The sequence below is a fragment of the Ahaetulla prasina genome, chromosome 3, assembly GCF_028640845.1.
Source record: "Ahaetulla prasina isolate Xishuangbanna chromosome 3, ASM2864084v1, whole genome shotgun sequence".
Lineage (NCBI taxonomy): Eukaryota > Metazoa > Chordata > Lepidosauria > Squamata > Colubridae > Ahaetulla > Ahaetulla prasina.
The window spans coordinates 46125634-46148041 of NC_080541.1; the positions used below are offsets into that span (position 1 = coordinate 46125634).

The following is a 22408-nucleotide window of genomic DNA, read 5'->3' on the forward strand; positions in this document are numbered from 1 at the left end:
AGGCCCTTTATGTTTAATATCATGCAAACATGTCCCATTGGGACAACCATAAACTGGATGATTGAGAATCTTCATAGACATCATGCAGACATGCAGACATGTATTCCATCCCCAGATATTGTTCTAACAGTTTTCATACTTCACCCTTTACCTTTGCCCAAATCAGTGAACTACCTATAAGGACAACACATGGAGCTCTTAGCACCAGTTGTTAGAAATCTTAACTGTTCCTCAGAGCAAGGTTTCAGTTTTTTTCCTGCACAATTACATATCAGATATGATCAATAAGGTTGTTAAATTTTAACATTAACTATGTTAAAGACTTACAGAAATCCTCTGGTGCTTTCCTTATACTATTAATTGCTTCAGACTTTATATGTTTTATTTTATTGTTTTATGTTGTTGCTTTATATCTTATGTGTTTTATGTCTTCTAAATATTGATCATGGATTGTAAATAAATGAATATATTTCACCTGCAACTTGACAGAGATGGGATAATTCTATTCCTTTTCCTTAAATGGCAAATTAATATATAAGCTTTACATCATTCCAATTATTGTAAATTGCTTATAATTCTCAATTCATGGTTATAATGGAGCCCGCCATTACAGTCTTAGGCCATGATGATCATAAAGCAGATCATCACATGACTGACTTGATTTCACAGCCTTTTTATCATGACACTTGTTAAGTGAAACACCATAGTTGTTAAGAGACTCCATTGTTCACTATGGGGCATTTTGCCAAAAATCAGAAGTAAAGATGGATGGATGGATGGATGGATGGGAGGAAGCAAGCAAGCAAGCATTTCTGGCTTTCTCAACCAGCTTCCCACACAAGCAAAGTCAGTGAAGAAACCAGCAGGAAGTTGGGAGTTGATCTTGCTCAACACCCAACTGCTTTTTTGCTTGCTCCTGCTCCTTCCCCCCCCCCCCCCGTTTATGTAAGGAAATGTCTCTGAAATGGCCCAATGGGTCACGGGTTGCTTAGTTTAGTCATGAAAACCATGACTAAATGAACAGAAAGATTAGTGGCCCAACTTTGGGACAGTCTGTGTAAAATGGATTATCCTAATGTTTCTCAAACATTTTCCTTTATTATCCAAACCACTTACCAGAAATTCATTTTTACCCAATGTAGATAAAACATTGCTAGAACACCAGATAGTTATTTGGATAACTTTCTGGTAGCTGATGTACCAGTTGCAGTCCTACCTAATGTAGAGAACCTGGCTATAGTAATCTGTGCTCTTATTTATATGCATTTTACCTAAGCCCACCCTCATAGTTTATTCCAAAATTGCAAGTGTCTAGAATGTGGCAGTTTTTCTACTGGATGGCTCCTGGGAGCATATTAATATCATTCCCTCATCCCCCTGCTGGTCCACAAAGCTGAAAATGGTGGGGAACTTTGCCCTACTAGCACTGATGATGTTACCTAGTTTGGATAATGAAATGTCTACAAGAAAACAAGCTCAGAGAGCACTGAGGATTTGTCAGATAGGAGAAATTTTGAAAAATTGAGAGAAAAATGATGTACCATTGGGGGTCACAACTGACATCTCTGTATCAGTCTTCATTGGGAAAGAAGCTGCTAGAAATCTAAGAATAGATAAAAATTGTAGATGATATACTATTTTAGAGGTATAACAAATATTAACATGATTAGTGCCTGATTATATATTTAAAGCTAAGAATTGAAATATAAATTGCCGAGTTCCTAGGAAAAACAAAATATTAAATTAGCAGAATAAATAAATAGCCATTGTAACATCTGTTTTAAAATGAAAATTACAGATAATTAGCATTGGAGGCCAGCTACTTAATTTATAATTAATTAATTGGTGGAAAACATGTTTATGACAGAATAATTAAAAATAGAGCAAGCACTCATGGAAAATAAGATTATTTTAGAGGGGTGGTCTGTAGGCTGTACAAATGTTATGTATTTGTAATATTTACAAATATTACATTAAATATGAAAATATTAAATATATAGATCATAAACTTGGTTCTAAAAGTTTAACTTCCTATAGATCAATAATTAATCATAATATGATTATTAATTTTATTATTATTATTATTCTGTTGCTTTGCATGTAGACTGAGAGCTTATGCACCAGAGATAAATTCCTTGTTTGTCTAATTCACACTTGGTCAAATAAAGCATTCATAATTATGGTAATGGTAAAGATTTCTTGTGGTTCATGGAAATAAATAGCACATCTTTTGTAGGACTTACAATTTTTTATTGATTGGTAAAAGTCTTCAATCTATGTGATGGCTTCAGAAGAGTATTAAAAAATGATGAGTGATCTACAAATAATTAGCCAGAAACATTAAATGTAGATGTTAGGATTAGACATAATTTTGAATGCTAGTTGCTGGGGATGAAGGATGATGGATGAAAGAATTTGCAAACTTACCTAGCCTAATCTGGAGCCTTTTTAGTACTCTATTATTGCTAATAATAGGAAGAACTGTGCTAGATATTTTCTTATAACTATGTCTGTTGAAATTTAATAAGTTTTTGGGAACATTAGATAGGAGAAACCTAGTTTAACCACTGGACTCTGAACTCATTCAATCCTTGATCAAGTAGATCTTTCTTTGGATTGGCATTTAGAATACTTTGTTTTTAACTTTACTTTCTTTAGTGCTATCCTTGGTTTTTTTTTAAATTTCATGAAAGCATATGCTTGTCACCTGTGGACAGTTTTATTTTCAATAGAGTAGATGTTTTGTAGCAATAATAACAAGAGTTCAGTAGCACTTTGAAAACAAACTTATCTTCATGAGCAAAATTCTACTTCATCAGATGCAAAGGATAGTAAACTCAGTAGAAGCAATGTACAGTATGCTTACATGTATGTTTATATGAATACATGCTTGTGCGTGTGTGTGTGCATGTGTGTAAAGGTATATGGAGAGGAGAGGAAGAGAGGAAGGGAGAGAGAGAGAGAGAATATATGTGTGTGTGATGTTTTCCCATAATCTATAAATAGAATAATTTCATCCCTTGACACTTCTATTTTTCATTTTCTTTTACTAATTTCTTCAAATATCTTTTAAAAAAAATTCTATTCTAGTTAATCTAGGATCTCTTAAAGCGTTCCAGATCAAGATTTTTCTTTCTACCTAATACTGCCTTTTCTCTCTCTTCTTTTCCTTTATTCTTGTATAGGCCTAACCAAAGATGGCAATAATGAAAATATTGATTCACTTGAGGAAGTTCTTAATATTTTAGCAGAGGAAAGTTCTGATTGGTTTTATGGCTTCCTCTCATTTCTCTATGATGTAATGACTCCTTTTGAAATAATAGAAGAAGAAGAGAACGATGCAACAGATGATGTTGATGGTACGTCACAGAATGAAGGGGTTCAAGGAAAAAAGACATGTGTTATTGTGGATTTGCAGAATCAGTGACTTCGGTTCATGGAACAATTCATTGATGAATGGAAATGTCCTTAAAATTAACTAAGTGCAAAAAGGTGCTGGAGTAAAACAGGGTAAATCCCTCTTATGGACAGATCAGTTGTATGAAGACTTGCTGTCTAAACTCTTTTAGAAATATATAGTCAAAAGACAAAGTGAAATAACATTTGTCAATATTAACCCAACAGTATCCTAACTAGTGTGATTGATTTATGTCTGCCTTTGCACTAAAATGCACAAGCTCTAATAATAGCCTACATTACTAATCTGTAAATGGTTCTTTTTTCTAACAAATGTTAATTGGCTGTAAATATTTAGGCATGTCTGGCAAATTGTATATATTGATACTCTAAATTTTAAGATTCTGCCTACCATAACATTAAATTAGAGAACTATTACTGAATTTAGTATCAGTAATTCTTTCCTAATTTTACAGAATGAGAATAGTTGTTAACATTTGTTATCTGGCTAATAAACTATTTATTATTTAAAACCAAGCATGCAACTTCTATAGATTTTTAAAACAGGTTTCAGTCACTTACTTCTTCATATATTACTATTCTTTCAAAGACAGTTTGTTTGTTTAAAAAAGTGGATAATTTTATGAGAATAAGAAACTGTAAATAAATAAATATGCCCCCACCCCACCCATGTATATATGTGTTTTTGTAATTCTGAACATATTAAAGATAGTACAAACTGACTTTCAAAGTGGTGGCTGACTTGGATTTGATTTTATTTTTCGTCTTAACCCTGGCCTATAATGAGGTAATTGATTATTCAGACTCTTGAAATCCAACTATTTCTCAATGTCTATGTTTCTGTGCACTGGATTCCTTTTCTGGAAAATGTGAACTTTGAGGAGAGAATCCAATCTCCTGCACTACATGCACATTGCCGAATAAAAGCTTAACTTTGCAGATCAAGTATTAGTCTTGTAAACAGTAGAGGCTTTAATTGTTTGTACTAACATTGCTGTAAGGTTTTACATAATATTTACATCTTACAAGAGAGATTGTAATTTTTATTGGTTATCTTACTTGATAATACTGAGCATGTAATTGTGAAAAGCTGCTTTTAGTTTTTGCTTGTTTTGCTGACATGCTAATATGTCAATAATTTGCATAAAATCTTTCATTTTTATCTGTTCAAATCAAAAATTATCAGCTGAACCCTGGATTTCTGTGACCGCCTTCAACTGTATCTGATGCAAACAATGAGGTTCAAATCATATTATAAAATACTTTTTTGAGTTATATGAATAAACATTGCAAACCTGTAATATATTTTGTATCATTAGCTACCCTAGACACCTTAATTGTACAGTAGATCTTGGAAGTCAACATATAATGAATAGCGAATGAATTGTAACAAAATGATATTTGTAGTCTAGAATTTACTTTGCATATACACAAATGTTTATATCATTAATACTGCACATTAAATTGAGTTTTAGTGTATCTTAGCTGCACTCAAAGATTCCCAGACTCATTAAGAGGGGAAGGTCAGAATAAATTGGTTGGATTCATGTTCTCATGTTACGTTCTTCCCTTCATATTTATAGAGCAAGGCTTGAAATAGGCAGCCTGGATTATTTATGAAAGCTTATGGAATAGAACTGTGTATAAAAGGGTTTTATATGAAACTTAACAAAAATAAAGCAAGATCTCTCCCAAATATGTGAGAAATAGATGGAGGTTGATTGAAGGTTACAGATTATGAGAGATTCTTCCCACTCAGATGGCTATTATAGGTAAGTCTAAATTGCAAATAGAACCAAATTCCTTTTTGTAAATGGTCTTTATTTACAACCTATTAACACATAGGTCAGGCAGTCTTGGTCCTAAATTCTTTATTAAACTAACATATCATATTTAACTTTAAACTTATTTTAGAATTTGCTTTATTTTTTGTTGGAGAGATTAAATATAAATATGATTTCAGTTTATATCAGTTTTACTAACCTGTGGAAGAATGTTAAAAATACTTTGCCTCAATTGCCTAATATTTAAGACTAACTCGGTATTGTAAGATTTTGCAAAAGGATATAATCTGTTATTTCATGAAATTGATTTATAATTGTTTCTGAATTGCACTTGAAGCAATGGCACTTGGGCCAGGGGCATTGAATATTAAGAGCCCAATTAAGTTTGAGATAGAATGGAACAGATAACTTAATGAACTTACTGAGCTTTTTAGAACTTCATAATATACAGTGTGGATATAACCTCCAATCCTCTGTCTTATAACAGTATTTTCCATGCTGAAGGATTTCTTTGGCTTTAGATGGGTATACTCCATCTAAAGATTATAAATGCTATGCTCCGAAAAGTAAATACTGTAGAATCATGACAAAACTTTAAATTTCATCTGCATCATAATATTTTCTTATTTCACATTTTAAATATATCAATTTGTTGACAGTGTTTACACTCAAAGATTTTCAAGAAACTTCTAAGCTTGGTCTAAAATATAATGAAAATCTTTGATAATAGGTGAAATGATGTGGAAAAGGAGGAACCTGTTTAATTTAAACTGTTCAACTACAATCAGCAGTACTGACAACTGCTGAGAGGAGTAGTATTTTGGCATGAATGGGGGATATTAGATTGTCTTCAACTTGTGCCCCCCTATCTTTTCAAACATCTCTGAGACACCACCTTACCTCTTACATCTAGCAGGCCCCTATCCTCATGGCCTTCCAAAAAGCTTTGTAGACCTGGCTTTTCTCATAAGCATTAGGATAGTATGTGAGTGGAGCCCAGGAAACCTGTCTGTTGGTTATGAGGGTGTGTGCTGTTTGGGGACACCAATAGTTTTTATGTAGGTTTTATGTTTTTTTTTACTGTTTTAGTATATTGTTTATAAGCCATCCAAGATGTTAATAATAATACATAAGATGTGTAATTATAGATCTTATAAATAAATATAAACTAAAATAAACAGTTTAGAAGCATGGAATAGGTGTTACGTAGTTATTACTTGTGCAGCATTATTATTATTATTATTATTATTATTATTATTATTATTATTATTATTATTATTATTATTATTATTATTATTATTATTATTATTATTATTATTATACCGCCCTTCTCCCGAAGGACTCAGGGCGGTTAACAGCCAGATAAAATAACAATCACATACAACACAATAAAGCAGAATTAAAAAACTTATTCAATTTAGCCCAGAGGTTCCCAATCTTTTTCGCCCGCGGCTCCCCCGGAAATCCGACCTGCAACTGCGCATGCGCACCAGACGCCCCAGAAATGGCGCATCAACGCCAGACCCAGCGGGCGCAGATATTCCGCGGCGCCCCCATGACGATAGCGCGGCTCCCTGGGGAGCCGCGGCTCACACTTTGGGAATCGCTGATTTAGCCTATAAGTAAATATAAAATACATAGTATCGTAAAATCCAATTAAAATCCTATTAAAACCCAATTTTATGCCAGTCCTGCACGGAAGAATAAATACGTCTTCAGCTTGCGGCGAAAGGTCCGGAGGTCAGGAAGTTGACGAAGTCCTAGAGGAAGCTCATTCCAGAGGGTAGGTGCCCCCACAGAGAAGGCTCTCCCCCTGGGGGTCGCCAGCTGACATTGTTTGGCTGACGGCACCCTGAGGAGACCCTTTCTGTGGGAGCGCACCGGTCGGTGAGAGGAAAGTGGTAGCAGAAGGCGGTCCCGTAAATATCCCGGTCCTAAGCCATGGAACTTGTTAAACACTTTGAAAGAAAAGAATAATTTCAATGCTGTACTTATCTGTATGACATACAGTATATATGAATCATGCATTCCTTGCTCTTAACTAACTGTTTTAAGATTTCTGTGAACTATTACCAATTCAGATATTCATGTGTACACCATGCTTTTCTAATGTTGACATAATGTCAGAGCCCAGGTTGCATTTATTTAAGATTTGTTTATAAACATATTTGAGCCTAACGATACCTTTCAATCCAATCTAATGACTGCAGCAAATTAAATCTCAGTACAGTTATAACTAGAGATAATTACCAACAGGAAAAGTGAAATTCGAATTCCAAGTCTAGTAACATGAATAAACTAATGTCTACTGGAATAAAAATTGGGATGTTTCCTTATCCTGCTTTATTAGCAGTAAAAAATCTCTTAGTCAAAAGGAGATATTAGACAAATCTTGCGTATTAAGTTTTTTCTAGCTTTACTGAATAATGAAAAATATAAATGTAGTATATTAATAACTTCATGGTGAAATATTTCTGGTGGAAATTTTATTTTTTAATTAGTGTATGAAATGTCCTAAAATAATGTTTGCAACCTATTTCCATTTTAAAAATTCAGGAGTAAAACCTGGAGAGATTACCAAGAGCAAAGTCAAAGGTACCTTACTATGAAATTAGCAATGTTCATTGCTTATTGAACAGTGATGCCTGCAGTGCATGAGTTTTGCCATGTTAATAAGCCTACTAACTTTGGATGCTATCATACAAATTTCAAATGTGGTCTATTTTACTAAGCAGTTTTTCAAAAGAGTCAAGCAGTTATTATATTTATATTCTGTTTTTGCTTCAATAGCTCAAGGTACTTTGCATTGTGCCTCCAAACTATGTTAAATTTTAATCACTATGCCATAATAGAATCTCTCCTGAAAACAGTTCTGTTTTATAAATGTATAGAAGCAAGTTTTTAAGTGCATATCAATTGCACTTAAAAGAGTGCAGAAAATGGAGAAAAAAATGCCTTTACTGAGATCTATCAGCTGGAATTATATATAATTACAATCTTAAAAACATGTACAACTCTTATAAATCATCTTTCTGATGATATAAACAAGACTTTGGATTTATTTATCCTGGTGCTTGCCAAATATTTAATTACTTTTTGTCTATCAAATGTGTAATCTCTTGGCTTATACTTTCACTCTTGTAAATCATTTAAGCAAGCGATATAATCAGATGAATTGATAGGTTCTCCATTTTATTTATGGTAAGTGAAAATGTGTTTTAAATCCCTTTTAGTAGTAGTATACTCTGAAAATATATAAGGAATTTATGGGAAAGTGATCAGCCTTTCCTAGTAAAGGATAATACCTTTGAGAATTGCTTTATATGTATACTTAGGATATAATAGTGATTATTTTAGCATGTTAGCATGAAGAATTTTTTGGGGAAAAATCTATACGATAAACACACATTTTATTTATAATGTCATTTGACATTAATACATTCATCTCCAATTATTAAGAGTTACAACAGTTTTTGGGGTTCAGATAGTGTATTAGAAAAAAAATTAAGGGTTGATAATATCTTGGCACATTGATGAATATCGGCTTGGATGAATGCCTAGTGAGAAGAACCATTTGGAAAGGTCTTTGATTCAGTTTTTCTAGCTTTTCTTAACATTGATGATTCGAGACTATTTTTCTTTCAACTGAATTCACTTATGGTTTTGGAGTGCCACAGTAGTTGAAAATTTTGCAAACTGGCTATTTTCAGGAAATAATCATTCATGCATCTGTGAATTGTTCACTCTTACCTAATTTCCATGGTTGCTAATGAATATTGTTTTGAGATACTCCAGGCATGGGAGCCAGTATTTGAGTAAATTTAGATTTGATATGCCTTGTAGCACTAACAAATTAATTGTATAACACATTTTTTATATTTTAAATTTCTCATATTGCAAAAAACAAACATCTTGTCAACATTAATGTATTGGGGAGTAACATAATCAAGTTTAACATAATCAAGTAGATGTGCATCTCAGTATCTTCAATAATTTACCTAAATTATTAAAAATATGCATTCTTTTCCTATTTTATCATCATAAAACACTGATTTCTAAGAATGCTTTACTAGATTAGTGTTAATTTCTATTAAATAATGCCAATTGAAGTTGACTACAAGAGGATATTTTTGATATTGGACTAACCACATTCAGTGTCTATCATAGTGGTAGTCAACCTGGTCCCTACCGCCCATTAGTGGGGGTTCCAGCTTTCATGGTGGGCGGTAGGAGCATTTTCCTTTTTTTTTAATTTAATTGACTTTTAAAAAAATTTTCATAGCATTATTTAAAAACATTTTCATTAGGTTTTCATAAAATTCCCTGTGACAATTTCTGAAATATACTATTTGTATTGCCCGTGCATAAGTTTAGTTCACGTTACGTAAGTGAAATTAAATGGCACTATAGTGCGACCGCAAACAAAAGAGCCTTGTCCCAGAATAGCTCGCGCATCTCCCCCTACACCACCCAGCTGTAACAGACAAGCAGAGCTGATAGCTGACTCCCCCCCCCAGCTATCTGAATCCATGATGCGCGAGAGGCATGTGCAAATGACAATACACGGTGCAGGAGTAGGGCCTTCTCTGTGGGAGCACCGACGCTCTGGAATGAACTCCCCCCTGGCTTACGTCGAGTGCCTGATCTTCGGACCTTTCATCGTGAGCTAAAACATATTTATTCATTCAAGCAGGACTGGCATAAATAGTTGATTTTAAATTGGGGTTTTATTAATATTTTAAATTTTTAAATCTTTTTTAATTATCAGCCGTTTAGTAATAGTTTTATTTTAAATTCTTTTAATTGTATATATTTTGTATTTTATTTTGGCTGTATACCGCCCTGAGTCCTTCGGGAGAAGCGGTATAAAAATTTAATAAAATAAAAATAAATAATAAAATAAATTACTGTGGAACTGGTGGGCGGTTAGAAAATTTTTACTACTAACAGATATAAAAGTGGGCAGTAGGTATAAAAAGGTTGACAACCCCTGGTCTATCATGTCATTAAGTTGCTGAAGTTAATGCCAGCGCTGAACTTAACATTTTCTAAAAAAAAAAGACTTGACATCAACATTTCCCAGCTGGTTCCTTGTGGATGTATAGAACCTACATCTCACAGCTAGCATAGTCATTGCTATCATTTCTTTCTTTCTTTCTTTAAACAACTAATATAGCCATCCATCTTGTAGCTTTGAATCTGGATGGCCCAGGCAAAATTAAAGTAACCGCCCAGTAATATAATATATAAATAACCAAATATTAATCAAAATAACAGTAATATTGAAATTTGAAACAGCAGAATAAAGTTTTGAATAGCTTAAAATACAGTAAAAAATGTAAAACAAAATTTTAAAATAGTAAAAACAGTTATTAAAACAAATAGCATTAGAGTACCAGTTTAAATAGCTGATATTTGAGCAGTGACACATAACCAAAACATCTTCACTTGACATTAAAAAGCATAGTAAAATTCATGTCAAATATACTTCACTGAGAAAGATGTTCCATAGACCAGGGGTCCCCAAGCCCATTGGTTATTGCTTGAGAACAAGCAATACACACAAACAGCAGAGGGGCACACAAAGGTCCATTTGCACAAGCGGTGGGCACCATCCCCTCCCCCACTGCCAGTCTACAGAGCTGAAAACATTGAGGACCACTGCCATAGACTGTTACTGAAAGGGCCTGCTTTGAGTAATTGCTATACCTGCAGCAGTTCATTTCTGATTTCAGTATTCATAAAAGAACATATAACAAAGTGGTAAAAGAATAGAAAGCAGAAATGAACTGGGACCCTGTGTTAAAGTAACAGAAGACTGAGGTATTAGTCTTATACTACTCAGTTCCATTCAGCAGTCTTCCTGTAATTGTTTTAGTTTTGCAGTTCAATCACTTGTCATTGTCATTTGCGCACTTCACAGTTGGATTCAGATAAGCAGAGTCAATGGAATAGCTTTCAGTAAATTGCAAGACCTCACATATCTCTCTTAACAACAGTGTCACTTAGAGCAGATCCAGTTGTGGTTATTAAACAAGGACCAAACTATTATATTGTGTAAGTGTTGTATAAAGAAGAAGACAGACATGACAAAATTTAATTTTAAACACTTAAATAGGAAAGACATCAACAAGGGCAATGAAGCAACCCTAAGAGACACTTCTCCATAAAAGTAAACAAAAGGCAGAAAAGGCTATAAATTATGTACATTTTCTGCTTCTACTAATATTGTGTGATCAGCTTATTTTGAAATGGAAACATGAATTCATGATTCAAACTTGGAATGGATTTGCATTTGGCATGCTAATACATAATGTCTTAATTTTAAAAAAATATTTTCCTTTTTTTAAATAATGAAAAAGTGATCAAAGAATCAGCTAAGAAAACAAAAGAAAAGCAGCAATTAAAGAAAGAAGCCAAAGAAGAAGAAAAGAAGAAGACAAAGAAAAAAATTGAGGACTTTGATATAAAGGATGAGAAAATTGATGATAAATCAAAGAAAGATTTTCATAAAATTAAGCAAGACAAAAAAACTGGAAAAGAAAAATCAGAGTTAGACAAAAATCATAAAGAAAGATATAAAAGTATTAGCTAATGACAAAGATAAAGAAGTAAGGAAGTTAGCAAAAAGTCTTTCTAAAGCATCTGAAGAAGATAAAAGAAAAAAACCAAAGTAACATTTCTTAATGTCTGAATAGTGCTTTAGTTAAAAAACAAAACAAAAGAAACCATTGATATTTCATATGTAATACGATTTTTCTTGAGTTAGTTGGAATAAACAAAAATACGTGCTTATTTCCATCCCAGCCTTGATAAATGTGTGAATTTATAAACATGCAATATTCCAGTTGTACATAGCTTGTTTACTTGTATTATGATCAGATATACAATGGAATTTTATTTTTGCTACTTGGTATGTCACACAAAAAAGGCTAGTGTAAAAATAAAGAGACTGAAATGTTTGAAAGTAGTATTTAATTTAGAACAATATTTCATACCAATTCTTAGAAGTGTAATGGAAAAATAAACTTGGATTTGGTTCTCAGGTTTCTGTCTTTGTATGTGTGTATATGTGTGTGCAGTGCAGAAATATCCATCATATAAAGCATGGATTCAATAACCTGTAATATTCCAGATGTTACTTATTTTTGGCTCCCAGCCTCCCTCACTATTAAGCTATGTTGGCTGGAACTACTGGAATGTAATTTCTATAATAACTGGGATGCCATAGGTTGCTTTCCCTGTTACAGCTTCATCACAATAAATAACCTCATTAGATAATATACTCCATAATATTTTCCATAATGAATTACTTAATTGTATCAAAGACAAGTGGTTTGAAAATAGAAACCATTACAGTGAATTTAGAATGCATAAACTTGATCAAAATACTGGTTTCAACTATCCTTTCACAATAATTTTTCCATAATGTTTGCTACTTAGAAAACAAATTCAATCTTTTGGAGAAGAAAATTGAATTTTAAGTTTGTATAAAAAAAACATTGAATAGAGTCATCATGTGCAAAAAGTAATTCCTTTCAACTAAGAAAAGCCTTACAGAAAAAAGATGTACTTCAGAAATGTACTGTATATGAAAAAATAATGGAGATACCCAGGCCGCATTTCAGAAGCACTTTAAATGGTTAACATTTTGAACATGAAGATAAAGCAAGCCTTTTCATAATGGCTTTGAAGTTATGCATTGAATTTGCAGTGCATAAGTTATTATATTTTAGGTGATGACATGAAAAATAGTAACTACATATATTCAATTTAGAAAGGAATATGGAATATTTTACTTTTTATTTTGAGAAGGTAGCTTTAATGATTTATCTAAAAATATTGAAAAATATTATAAAAGTGTGGGCTTGAAGAATGCATTTACAGTACATAATAGTATTAATCTAGTTGCATGATACAAATTCTTAAATGAAAATATTAACTTGAAATAGAGGAAGATAAGGGGGAACAAAATGAATAATATGCAACCACAATGATCTTAGTATTTCTGTTTTACTATATTTTTTGCAGTTAAATAAGAGATAGAAAAGTTTTTCACAATATAGAAACCTCTTTGAAAATTTAAGAACATGTGGTGTACATGAGCCAGTGGTGATGCCATTTGTCATGGAAAAGAAAGGTTATATAACATTTTCAGAAAACATTTAGGAATAGCAATCCTTTCTTCCAAAAATATTTTCAAAAGGCATTTTTGCCTGGCCACCAGCAAGGACCTGTAGACACTGTGCTCTATAATAAATGGAAGGCACCCAATTGCTTAGATGTATAAACAGTCCATGGAGTCTCACTGTAAATATTTTTAATTCATTTTTGAAGAATTTAAAAAGTTTTGAATGAATTTTGACACTTATGATATGTTACTCTACATTTATATTGTAATGTAGTACACTGAAAATAATTAATAATCCTAAAAGGAAATAAGGTAATGAAACCTGTTCCTGCCAGTTATGCACATTCAGTTTGTTTATTTGTAGAGATGATTTTCAATAAAAACATCTGAGCAGAAGAATTGTTCAATTCCTTTGTATTCAATGTTAGAATATTTAGTTATAAATCAACTATCTGAGAAATACAGGTAGCAATACAGATAGTTCTGGCTTAATAGTGGTTATTAGGAATGGCAACTCTTTCATTAAGTGAGACGTGACTGTTGACGTACAGTAAAAGTTGCAGCAGTTCCAGTTAATGTTATACAAATTCTGCATAATGGTTAAGCGCAGCTTTATGTGGTCTCTGTTTGCAACCTCCTGCTGGTGAGGGGTCCTTGGTGCTTTCTGAGCTTGGTTGTTTTTTTGTAAATGTTTCATTACCCAAGCTAAGTAACATCAGCAGCAGCATGATGATGACACAAGAAAACAACCAAGCTTTTATTTCAACCCTGAGCTACAAATATTCTTATTGACTCTGCTGGTTTCATCATTGACTTTGCCTATTGGAAGCTGGTGGTGAAGGTTGCAAATGTGAAAATGGGATGCTGCAGTATTTGTGAGTTGGTTGCCAGCACCAAGTTGCTATTGTGTGACACAGGGATGCTGCAATGGCAATAATTATGAAGATCAGTTCTAGTTGCAAATCTTCCTGTTCAGAATTGTTGTAATTTTGAACCAATTGCTGAATATGTGGTCATAAACTACTTGGAATAATTTAAGATAAAAGATAGTAAAAATCAGAATGTACTCTAGCTTACTTGGGAATTTGTTATATATGGGAACATTGAAAATTTAGCTATTTCTCTTTTCTGTCTAACTATAGAAGTACAATAAATCATCATTCTTCGTGCTATGTACATAGCTCCTTTTTGTCTGTATTTCTTGCTGCTGGGTTGCAATATGAATATAACTCATCATCTCCAATGCTCAAAAAACCTCAGGAATTATTCTGTTAAGTGAAGTAAAGGATTTTTTTCTATTCACTTCCAGCAGGTTGTGGTCTACTATAACATCCTTTAATCTATTGCATTTTATTCATCAATAAATAAAAGAGACGAAGCCGGAAAATGTTGAGAGTAACAAATTTAAATTGTACTAAATGGAGTTGTACTGACAGTTGATATTTGACAAAATCATGCACACATATAGACATAATTTTAAAGAGATTTCCATGAGACAGTGGTCTTTTAATGTCTCCCATTAATATAGCCATCTATATTAGAAATCAGTTTGGTAATATGATATACAAAATGTTCAAAGGAAGTTGGGATTAAAGCCAGTGAATGCACATAAGAGCAATTCCTTTTAAATAGTTGCTATAATGTTTTTTTTAATGTATTAAAATTTTTAAATGTATGTTTAAAACTTAAATTGAAGATGACATGATGTTCTGGAGGTAAGTATTTTTCACCTACACCTCCCATCTCACCTTGGGTAGTTTGCTAATAATGATGCCTAATTGGAACAAAATCTTGATGCAGAGATTAAAGTTAACTTTATAACTAAACCAATGCAGGACTTAAGGAAAGATCTGTCCCAGAACAGTCAATGCCAAGAAGTGCTGAAGAAGTTATCCCACCTAAAGAAAAGCCACATGTGAAAACAGGTAAGTCCTTAATAATACAAAACCTTCAGAACATGAGATCTGTAATCACAACATTTAATCACTATTGCAAAAATTACATTTATTCTGTGCTTCCTGTGAGTTTTTTCAGACCTTACAACATTATAGTTAATTTCTATTTAACATGCTCTTTGTTTTTACAGTTTTTAAAATAAAAGCAGTGAAGTTTTTTTCCTGATCGATATAATCTTCAGAAATTATTCCAACATCAATATTTCATAGAAATGAATTGCAAGTCAAATATAATGCCTTTTTCAAATGCAAAATGGCAGCCACCATTAGAGGAAATTGGCTAAGATGTATAATTGTTAATTTAATAGTTTAGTTAATAGTTATACATGAAATGATAAGAGTTTTTAAATAGATGCTTTGAAATATCAATAAAACATCCTACTTAAATTTACTAGTATAGAGTCATATACAAAAGACCACCATTGAGAAGATGGCCATTTTAAAATTTGCTATTATTCTGGGTATGTTTCAAATATACTACATGAAGAGAGTAATTTGCTGAAATTAATAAGCCAGTTTGAATGTAGAAATTTTGACTAATTTTGAAATTGCAAAGATGAAAATGCTAGAATTATTTTCAAAATTGTATAGCAAGAATATACAACTGTGAAGGTTCTGGCTTGGATAACCACTCTTAGGCCTTACTCATTGCTGGAGCTAAAAGACAAGCCACTTTCCGAAGCTTTTAATGTTCAGTCTGTTCATATTAGGAATGGCATTCTAGCAAATACTTGGACTAAAGCCATTTAAAGCTTTATAAAGTAACAACTAAAGAGGACTTTGAAATAAATTGGCAACCATTGTAAATCACAAGGAAGAGAGGTGACTGATTTCACAGTTGTTGGAATGTCTAAGTAATTTTTAGGAAATCTCCATGTAAAAACATAGTAATTTACATAACGTCACATCGCCATATTAGTATAGTGCTCATGGGATGCAGTAATTTGTTGGAAACACAAATTCAATTTTTACCTTTGGCCCCATACTGATACACTATTTTAATTCTGGAATCTGTTCACACCTGTTGTCTTATCAAAGATAAGTTATAATTAAGTATTTTGCTTATAGGCTATGCTTGCTTATCTTCGGATATGTCAAAATACAACCTATAAATGTATTAGGATGAAAATTTCAGGAGTACATTTTTACATTAGGTAACAAATTCCATTCTAAGCACTATATATAGCAAAACTGCTTACACTATAAAACGGATAGATTGAGATCAGTTGCCTTATCCAATTTACTTTCTTTTTATCTTTGAAGTTTTTTATTATGATTTCTGTTTAATATACACATTTGCAAAATACATGAACTGGTAGCCAAATGCTTATATAAATAAAAATGTAGTATGTTACAAATTTTATAGGTCTTTGGTTATTCGGGTTTTCTCCCGCGTAAGATTGGAAGTGTCTTGGTGACGTTTCGACGAAGTCTCATTCGTCATCTTCAGGCTTCAGCTTCGTGCTTCTGGGAACAATGTGTGATTGCAGCTGTTTCTTCCTTTTTAACTGCTAGTGGGGGTTTGAACTGATTGGGTGGGAGCTTGGCTGTGGTCTGATTGGATGGGGTTTTTTTGTGCTCTGATTGGCTGGGGGTGTGTCCTGTTTGGGTGGGGGCTTGGTTGTGTCCAAACAGGACACACCCCCAGACAATCAGAGCACACAAAAAAGAACCCATCCAATCAGAGCACAGCCAAGCTCCCACCCAATCAGTTCAAACCCCTACTAGCAGTTAAAAAGGAAGAAACAGCTGCAATCACACATTGCTCAAGCATGAAGCCTGAAGATGAAATTGAGGCCTTTCTACATGAAGTTCTTGATTCACAACTTGGTATGAATGTATCCTAGATTCATTTTTTTTCCAAATGTGTGGATTCTTTCTTTTTTTAAGAATAATAGTCTGCCACTACTTCAAACTATGTAAGATAGTTTATAACATACCTTTCTGTTTATTCCTCTGTTGCTTTGACAGTTATTTCTTTCTGAGGTGGAAAATGTCTTTGCACAGTATATAGAACTTTCCACAGTATATAGAACTTTCCACAGTATATAGAACTTTCCACAGTATATAGAACTTTCCACAGTATATAGAACTTTCCACAGTATAGAATTATGCCAGAAACTTAAATGTTTCTAGCATAATCTATTCAAACTTGACTTCAATAAGGCATTCGACAAAGTCTCATTCATCTCATTCATCATCTTCAGGCTGGTGTTTAAAATATTTGTTGAATAAGATTAAATGTAATATTTTCATTTTTTTAAAAAAATGCAAATGTTTTGCATTTTTTTAAAATTTGAAAATGATATCACATATAATCTTGCTTCAACTTATTCCAGGCTCTGAAAAAAGTTGAAGCAGGTGTAAATAGTGGTAGAAAAATCCAAACAGCAAGCTGTGTGGCTGTTTTGAGCTCAGATATATCATATGTGTCAGTTTTTAGTTTTCTCAGATTATTGGAAGGAGCTTTAAGTATATTTTAAAAAGTTGTTAGAATGCTTTAAAAATAGTAGAATGAACCAGAAAGACAACATCTGAAATGCCAGTGTAAAACATACATTACGTAGTTGATAAAAGATTGATAATTACAAACTATTTTAAGGGTAAAACATATTAATTTTTTTCTAGGTATTTATTTTCCATTTTCTGTTGTTTCAAATTCTGTTCATACTTTTCAGTAATTGTTGATTTAATTTCTAAAATTATGCAGAACACATACATGTTAAAACAGAACCTGAAGATGAAATTGAGGCCTTTCTACATGAAGTTCTTGATTCACAACTTGGTATGAATGTATCCTAGATTCATTTTTTTTCCAAATGTGTGGATTCTTTCTTTTTTTAAGAATAATAGTCTGCCACTACTTCAAACTATGTAAGATAGTTTATAACATACCTTTCTGTTTATTCCTCTGTTGCTTTGACAGTTATTTCTTTCTGAGGTGGAAAAATGTCTTTGCACAGTATATAGAACTTTCCACAGTATATAGAATTATGCCAGAAACTTAAATGTTTCTAGCATAATCTATTCAAACTTGGACTTCAATAAGGCATTAGACAAAGTAGATCACAATATACTTTTTGGTAAGATAGAAAAATGTGAGAGCATCACTACCAGATGGATATGTAACTGGCTGATCAACTTCACTCAACATGTAGTCCTCAATGAAACTGCATCTACATGGAGAGAAGCATGCAGTGGGATACCCCAAGGTTTTATCTTAGGCCCAGTACTCTTCAATATCTTCATAAACGATTTAGATAAGGGGATAGAAGTGGTGCTCATCAACTCTGCAGGTAACATCAAGCTGGGGGAAGTAGCCAACACTTTAGAAGGTAGGCTTAAATTCCAGAAGGATCTGTATAGACTTGAACACTGGGTCCTATCCAACAAAATGCAGTTCACTGATTTATTTATTTATTTATTTATTTATTTATTCATATTTTTATACCGCCCTCCTCCGAAGACTCAGGGTGGTGTACAGCCAATAAAACGACAAGAATCCCAACAAATTTAAAATAAAATATCAAATTTAAAAAACTGATTCAATCGCTGTAACTTAAAATATTAGCTAAAATTTATCAAAACTAAAATCTTGGTAAAACCCTATTAAAACCCACTAAAACCCCCATACTAAAATCAATCAGGCCAGCCCCTCTTGGTGAAAAAAGAAAGTCTTGAGCTCGCGCTTAAAGGTCCGGAGATCAGAGAGGAGACGGAGTCCCACCGGCAGTTCATTCCATAAAGCCGGGGCCCCCACAGAGAACGCCCTTCCCCTGGGGGCCGCCAGCCAACATTGACTAGCCGACGGCACCCTAAGAAGACCCTCCCTGTGGGTGCGCACTGGACGTGTCGGACAATGGGAGGTAACTGTCGGCAGCAGGCGGTCCCGTAAATGATGAGAAAAGTAAGACTTTAAACTTAAGACGAGAAAAATGAAATGCACAGGAATAGAATAGTTGGTACCTACCTCATCAATAGTATCTTTCAGAAAAGGATCTAGGACTCCTAGTGGACGATCATTTTCGTATGAGCCAACAATGTACTGCTACTACCAAATATCCAGTGCAGTTCCAGACTAGAGGCATAGAATCAAAATCACATGAAGTGTTAGTATTTTTATACTGTTTTGGTAAGGCCAGTCTTGGAGTACTGCATCCAGTTTTGGTCGTCATACTACAAAAAAGATGTTGAGACTCTACAAAGAGTGCATAGAAGAATACAGAGATGATTAGGTGGCTGGAGCTAAACCATACGATGAATGGTTTCAAGAACTGGGTATATCTAGCAATCTTCCAATATTTAAGGGGTTGTCACACTGAAGGGGAAAGGGGGACAACTTAGTCTCCAAAGCACCTGAAGGCAGGACAAGAAGCATAAAGTGTTAGTACCAGTTTATAAAGCCTTGATAAAACCACACTTGGGATTTTGCATCCAATCTTGCTCACAATATAAAAAAGATGTTGAGACTCTAGAAAGAGTGCAGTGAAGAGCAACAAAATGATTAGAGGACTGGAGGCTAAAACATGAAGAATAGTTGCAGGAATTGGGTATGTCTACTTTAATTACAAGAAGAACTAGGGGGGACATGATGGCAATTTTTCAATATCTAAGGGGCTGCCACAAAGAAGAGGGGTTCAATGTATTCTCCAGAGCAGAAAAGGCAGAACAAGAAGCAATGGATGGAACTAATCAAGGAGAGAAACAATGTAGAACTAAGGAGAAATTTCCTGATAGAACAATTAATCAGTGGAAAGGCTTGCCTCCAGAAGTTGTGGATGCTCCATCACTGGAGGTTTTTAAGAAGAGATAGGACACCCATTTGTCTGCATTAGTGTAGGGTTTTCTACTTGAGCAGGAGGTTATACTAGAAACCTCCAATGTAGAATAGAATAGAATAATAACTTTGTTACTTTGAATGTACACTAATTGGCATACATTAAAATGAAATTTCATTGCATACAGCTCAAAGAGTCACCACTTCAATATACACATAAACATGACTAAATAAATAAATAAATATGTATATACTCACATATAATATATGGCACAGAGAAACAACACAGTCTAGTTCAGATGTATACTTGTACATGGTAAGAAAAACACATCTTGCAAGTTTACCATAGGGATGGCATAGGCAACATAGCTGTTACAGAATCTGGTAGTCCTGCTAGAAATAATTTGAATATCCATTCCAACTTCTCTTATTCTATTATTATGTAATAGACTTACCCAATGTGAGTGTGTGAATGAATGGATGGATGAATGAATAAATGAATGAATGATTCACTAAGGTGCCAAAATTACCCTTTTTAATTGTAATTTTAATACCCTTTAAGCACAGATTAAATAAAAATATACGCAAAAATGTACAGACTAGTTTAATGGTTTTTGTGGAGAACAGACTATATTTAAATCATATTTGTCCCAAAATATTAAAAATATTGAAAATTATATTGAAATACTGAAAATTGTAAGGTTTACAAACTTAAGCATCACTGTTTATGCTTTTTTATCTGGAAAGATGCAATTTCTATTATTGTTTTAAATGGATGTTTGATTTAATGAAATTAAAGCTGTTTACTGGAATTCAAAGTCATCTTTTTTTTTTTTTCAAAAAAGAAAAAGGTGAAATAGATGAAGAAAACGGTGAAATAAAAAAAGATGAAATAGATGAAGACCATGAAGAAACAGATTTTCAGGAGGAAGAAAAAGAAGACAATAATGAAGTATCTGAAGAACCCACAACAGAACAGAGTTATGATAAAGAAATAGAAGATAAAATACCTGAAATATCAGAGAAATCAAGTTCTACCCAAGAAGGTATCTCAGTTGTGAAGAAAAATAAACATATTTCTTAGATATTTATGTAGCATTTAATTTTCTGAACCAATTCAGAGAGGCGGTGAGGGTTTTAATGTTTAATATGTATGTAGCTCAACAAACAAATTTATGTTTGTTGTAATTGTTCACTTAAACTTTTGTGATGCTGACTGTGGTATTGTATTTTGTATAATAATTTACTAGTGGTGTGGGTGTGTTTGTGTATCTATGTATTTATATATGTATTAAGGCAACATATATATGCTTTTATATATCTTTTACCCAGACTCATTTATTTATATGTATCTTTTTTACATATATACCTACTATATTTTTTGGAGTATTAGACGCTCTGGACTATAAGACACCCCTACCTTTTTGGGGGAGGAAAACAAGAAAAAAAATCTGCCTCTGCTTTCCAGCAATTTGCCCCCTTGCAGGAAACAGCCCGTTTCAGCTTCACTACAGCCTGATTAGGACAAGAAAAAAAATCTGCCTCCCAGCAATTTGCCTCCTTGCAACAAACAGCCCATTTCAGCTTCAGCACAGCCTGATTAGCACAAGCAGCTGATTGTCAATTAGATCAGTCTCCCGAAGATCAGTTTTTTCAGGCTGCAGGGATTGCAATAGCCTATTGCTGCCTCCATGCTCCCCATTTTCTGGCGGGTGGGCAGGGCTACATTCAGTGTATACATACATACATTTCACCCTCTTTTGGAGGATGGAAGTGCGTCTTTACTCCAAAAAATACGGTACATATTTAGGAGTGCCTTTGCATAGGTTTAGATTCATGCTAGAATTGATTTTACACTTAGATAAAGGCATGGGTGTATTAAAATGCAAGAAAAAAAGTATTGTAAGAAAACTTACATAGTCCTGAGACTCACTCACAATCCTTGAATTCTAATACCAATGTATCATATAGAATGGGCCTCTATGGTTGGAACTTGTAGATTAATTTAATTTCGTAAATTTGAAATTTTTCAGTATTTTCTGTAATTTTTATATATATTTAAAAAGAAACATTTTACTTTCAGAACCTGCAAGTCACTACCAACCCAAGGATCAAGAAGAATATGACACTGATGGTATCTAATGTCTTTCATAACTTGATATAAGAGTTAGATATAAGTTGGACTTATCTAAAAAGTTTTAAATTAATAAATAAGCAAATAACTTTATAGTCCCACAAGGTGACTAAGTACTGAATATACAGGAACTTCAAATTATATTCGGTACTCTCAATGAAATTTTTATATAGAAAAAAAGTGAATCTAAAGGACCAAGAACTGCTGAAT

General features: G+C 33.2%; 1 protein-coding gene across 3 annotated transcripts in view; it reads left to right on the forward strand.

Moving 5' to 3' along the window:
* Positions 1-22408, forward strand: part of ASPH (aspartate beta-hydroxylase) — a 108214-nt gene that overhangs the window by 25407 nt on the left and 60399 nt on the right. For all 3 annotated transcript variants that reach the window (XM_058174531.1, XM_058174533.1, XM_058174532.1), the window contains exons 4-7: positions 15168-15257; positions 17998-18072; positions 20910-21110; positions 22148-22198. In XM_058174531.1, coding sequence (XP_058030514.1) covers positions 15168-15257; positions 17998-18072; positions 20910-21110; positions 22148-22198 — 417 coding nt within the window. The remainder of the gene's footprint in view (positions 1-15167; positions 15258-17997; positions 18073-20909; positions 21111-22147; positions 22199-22408) is intronic.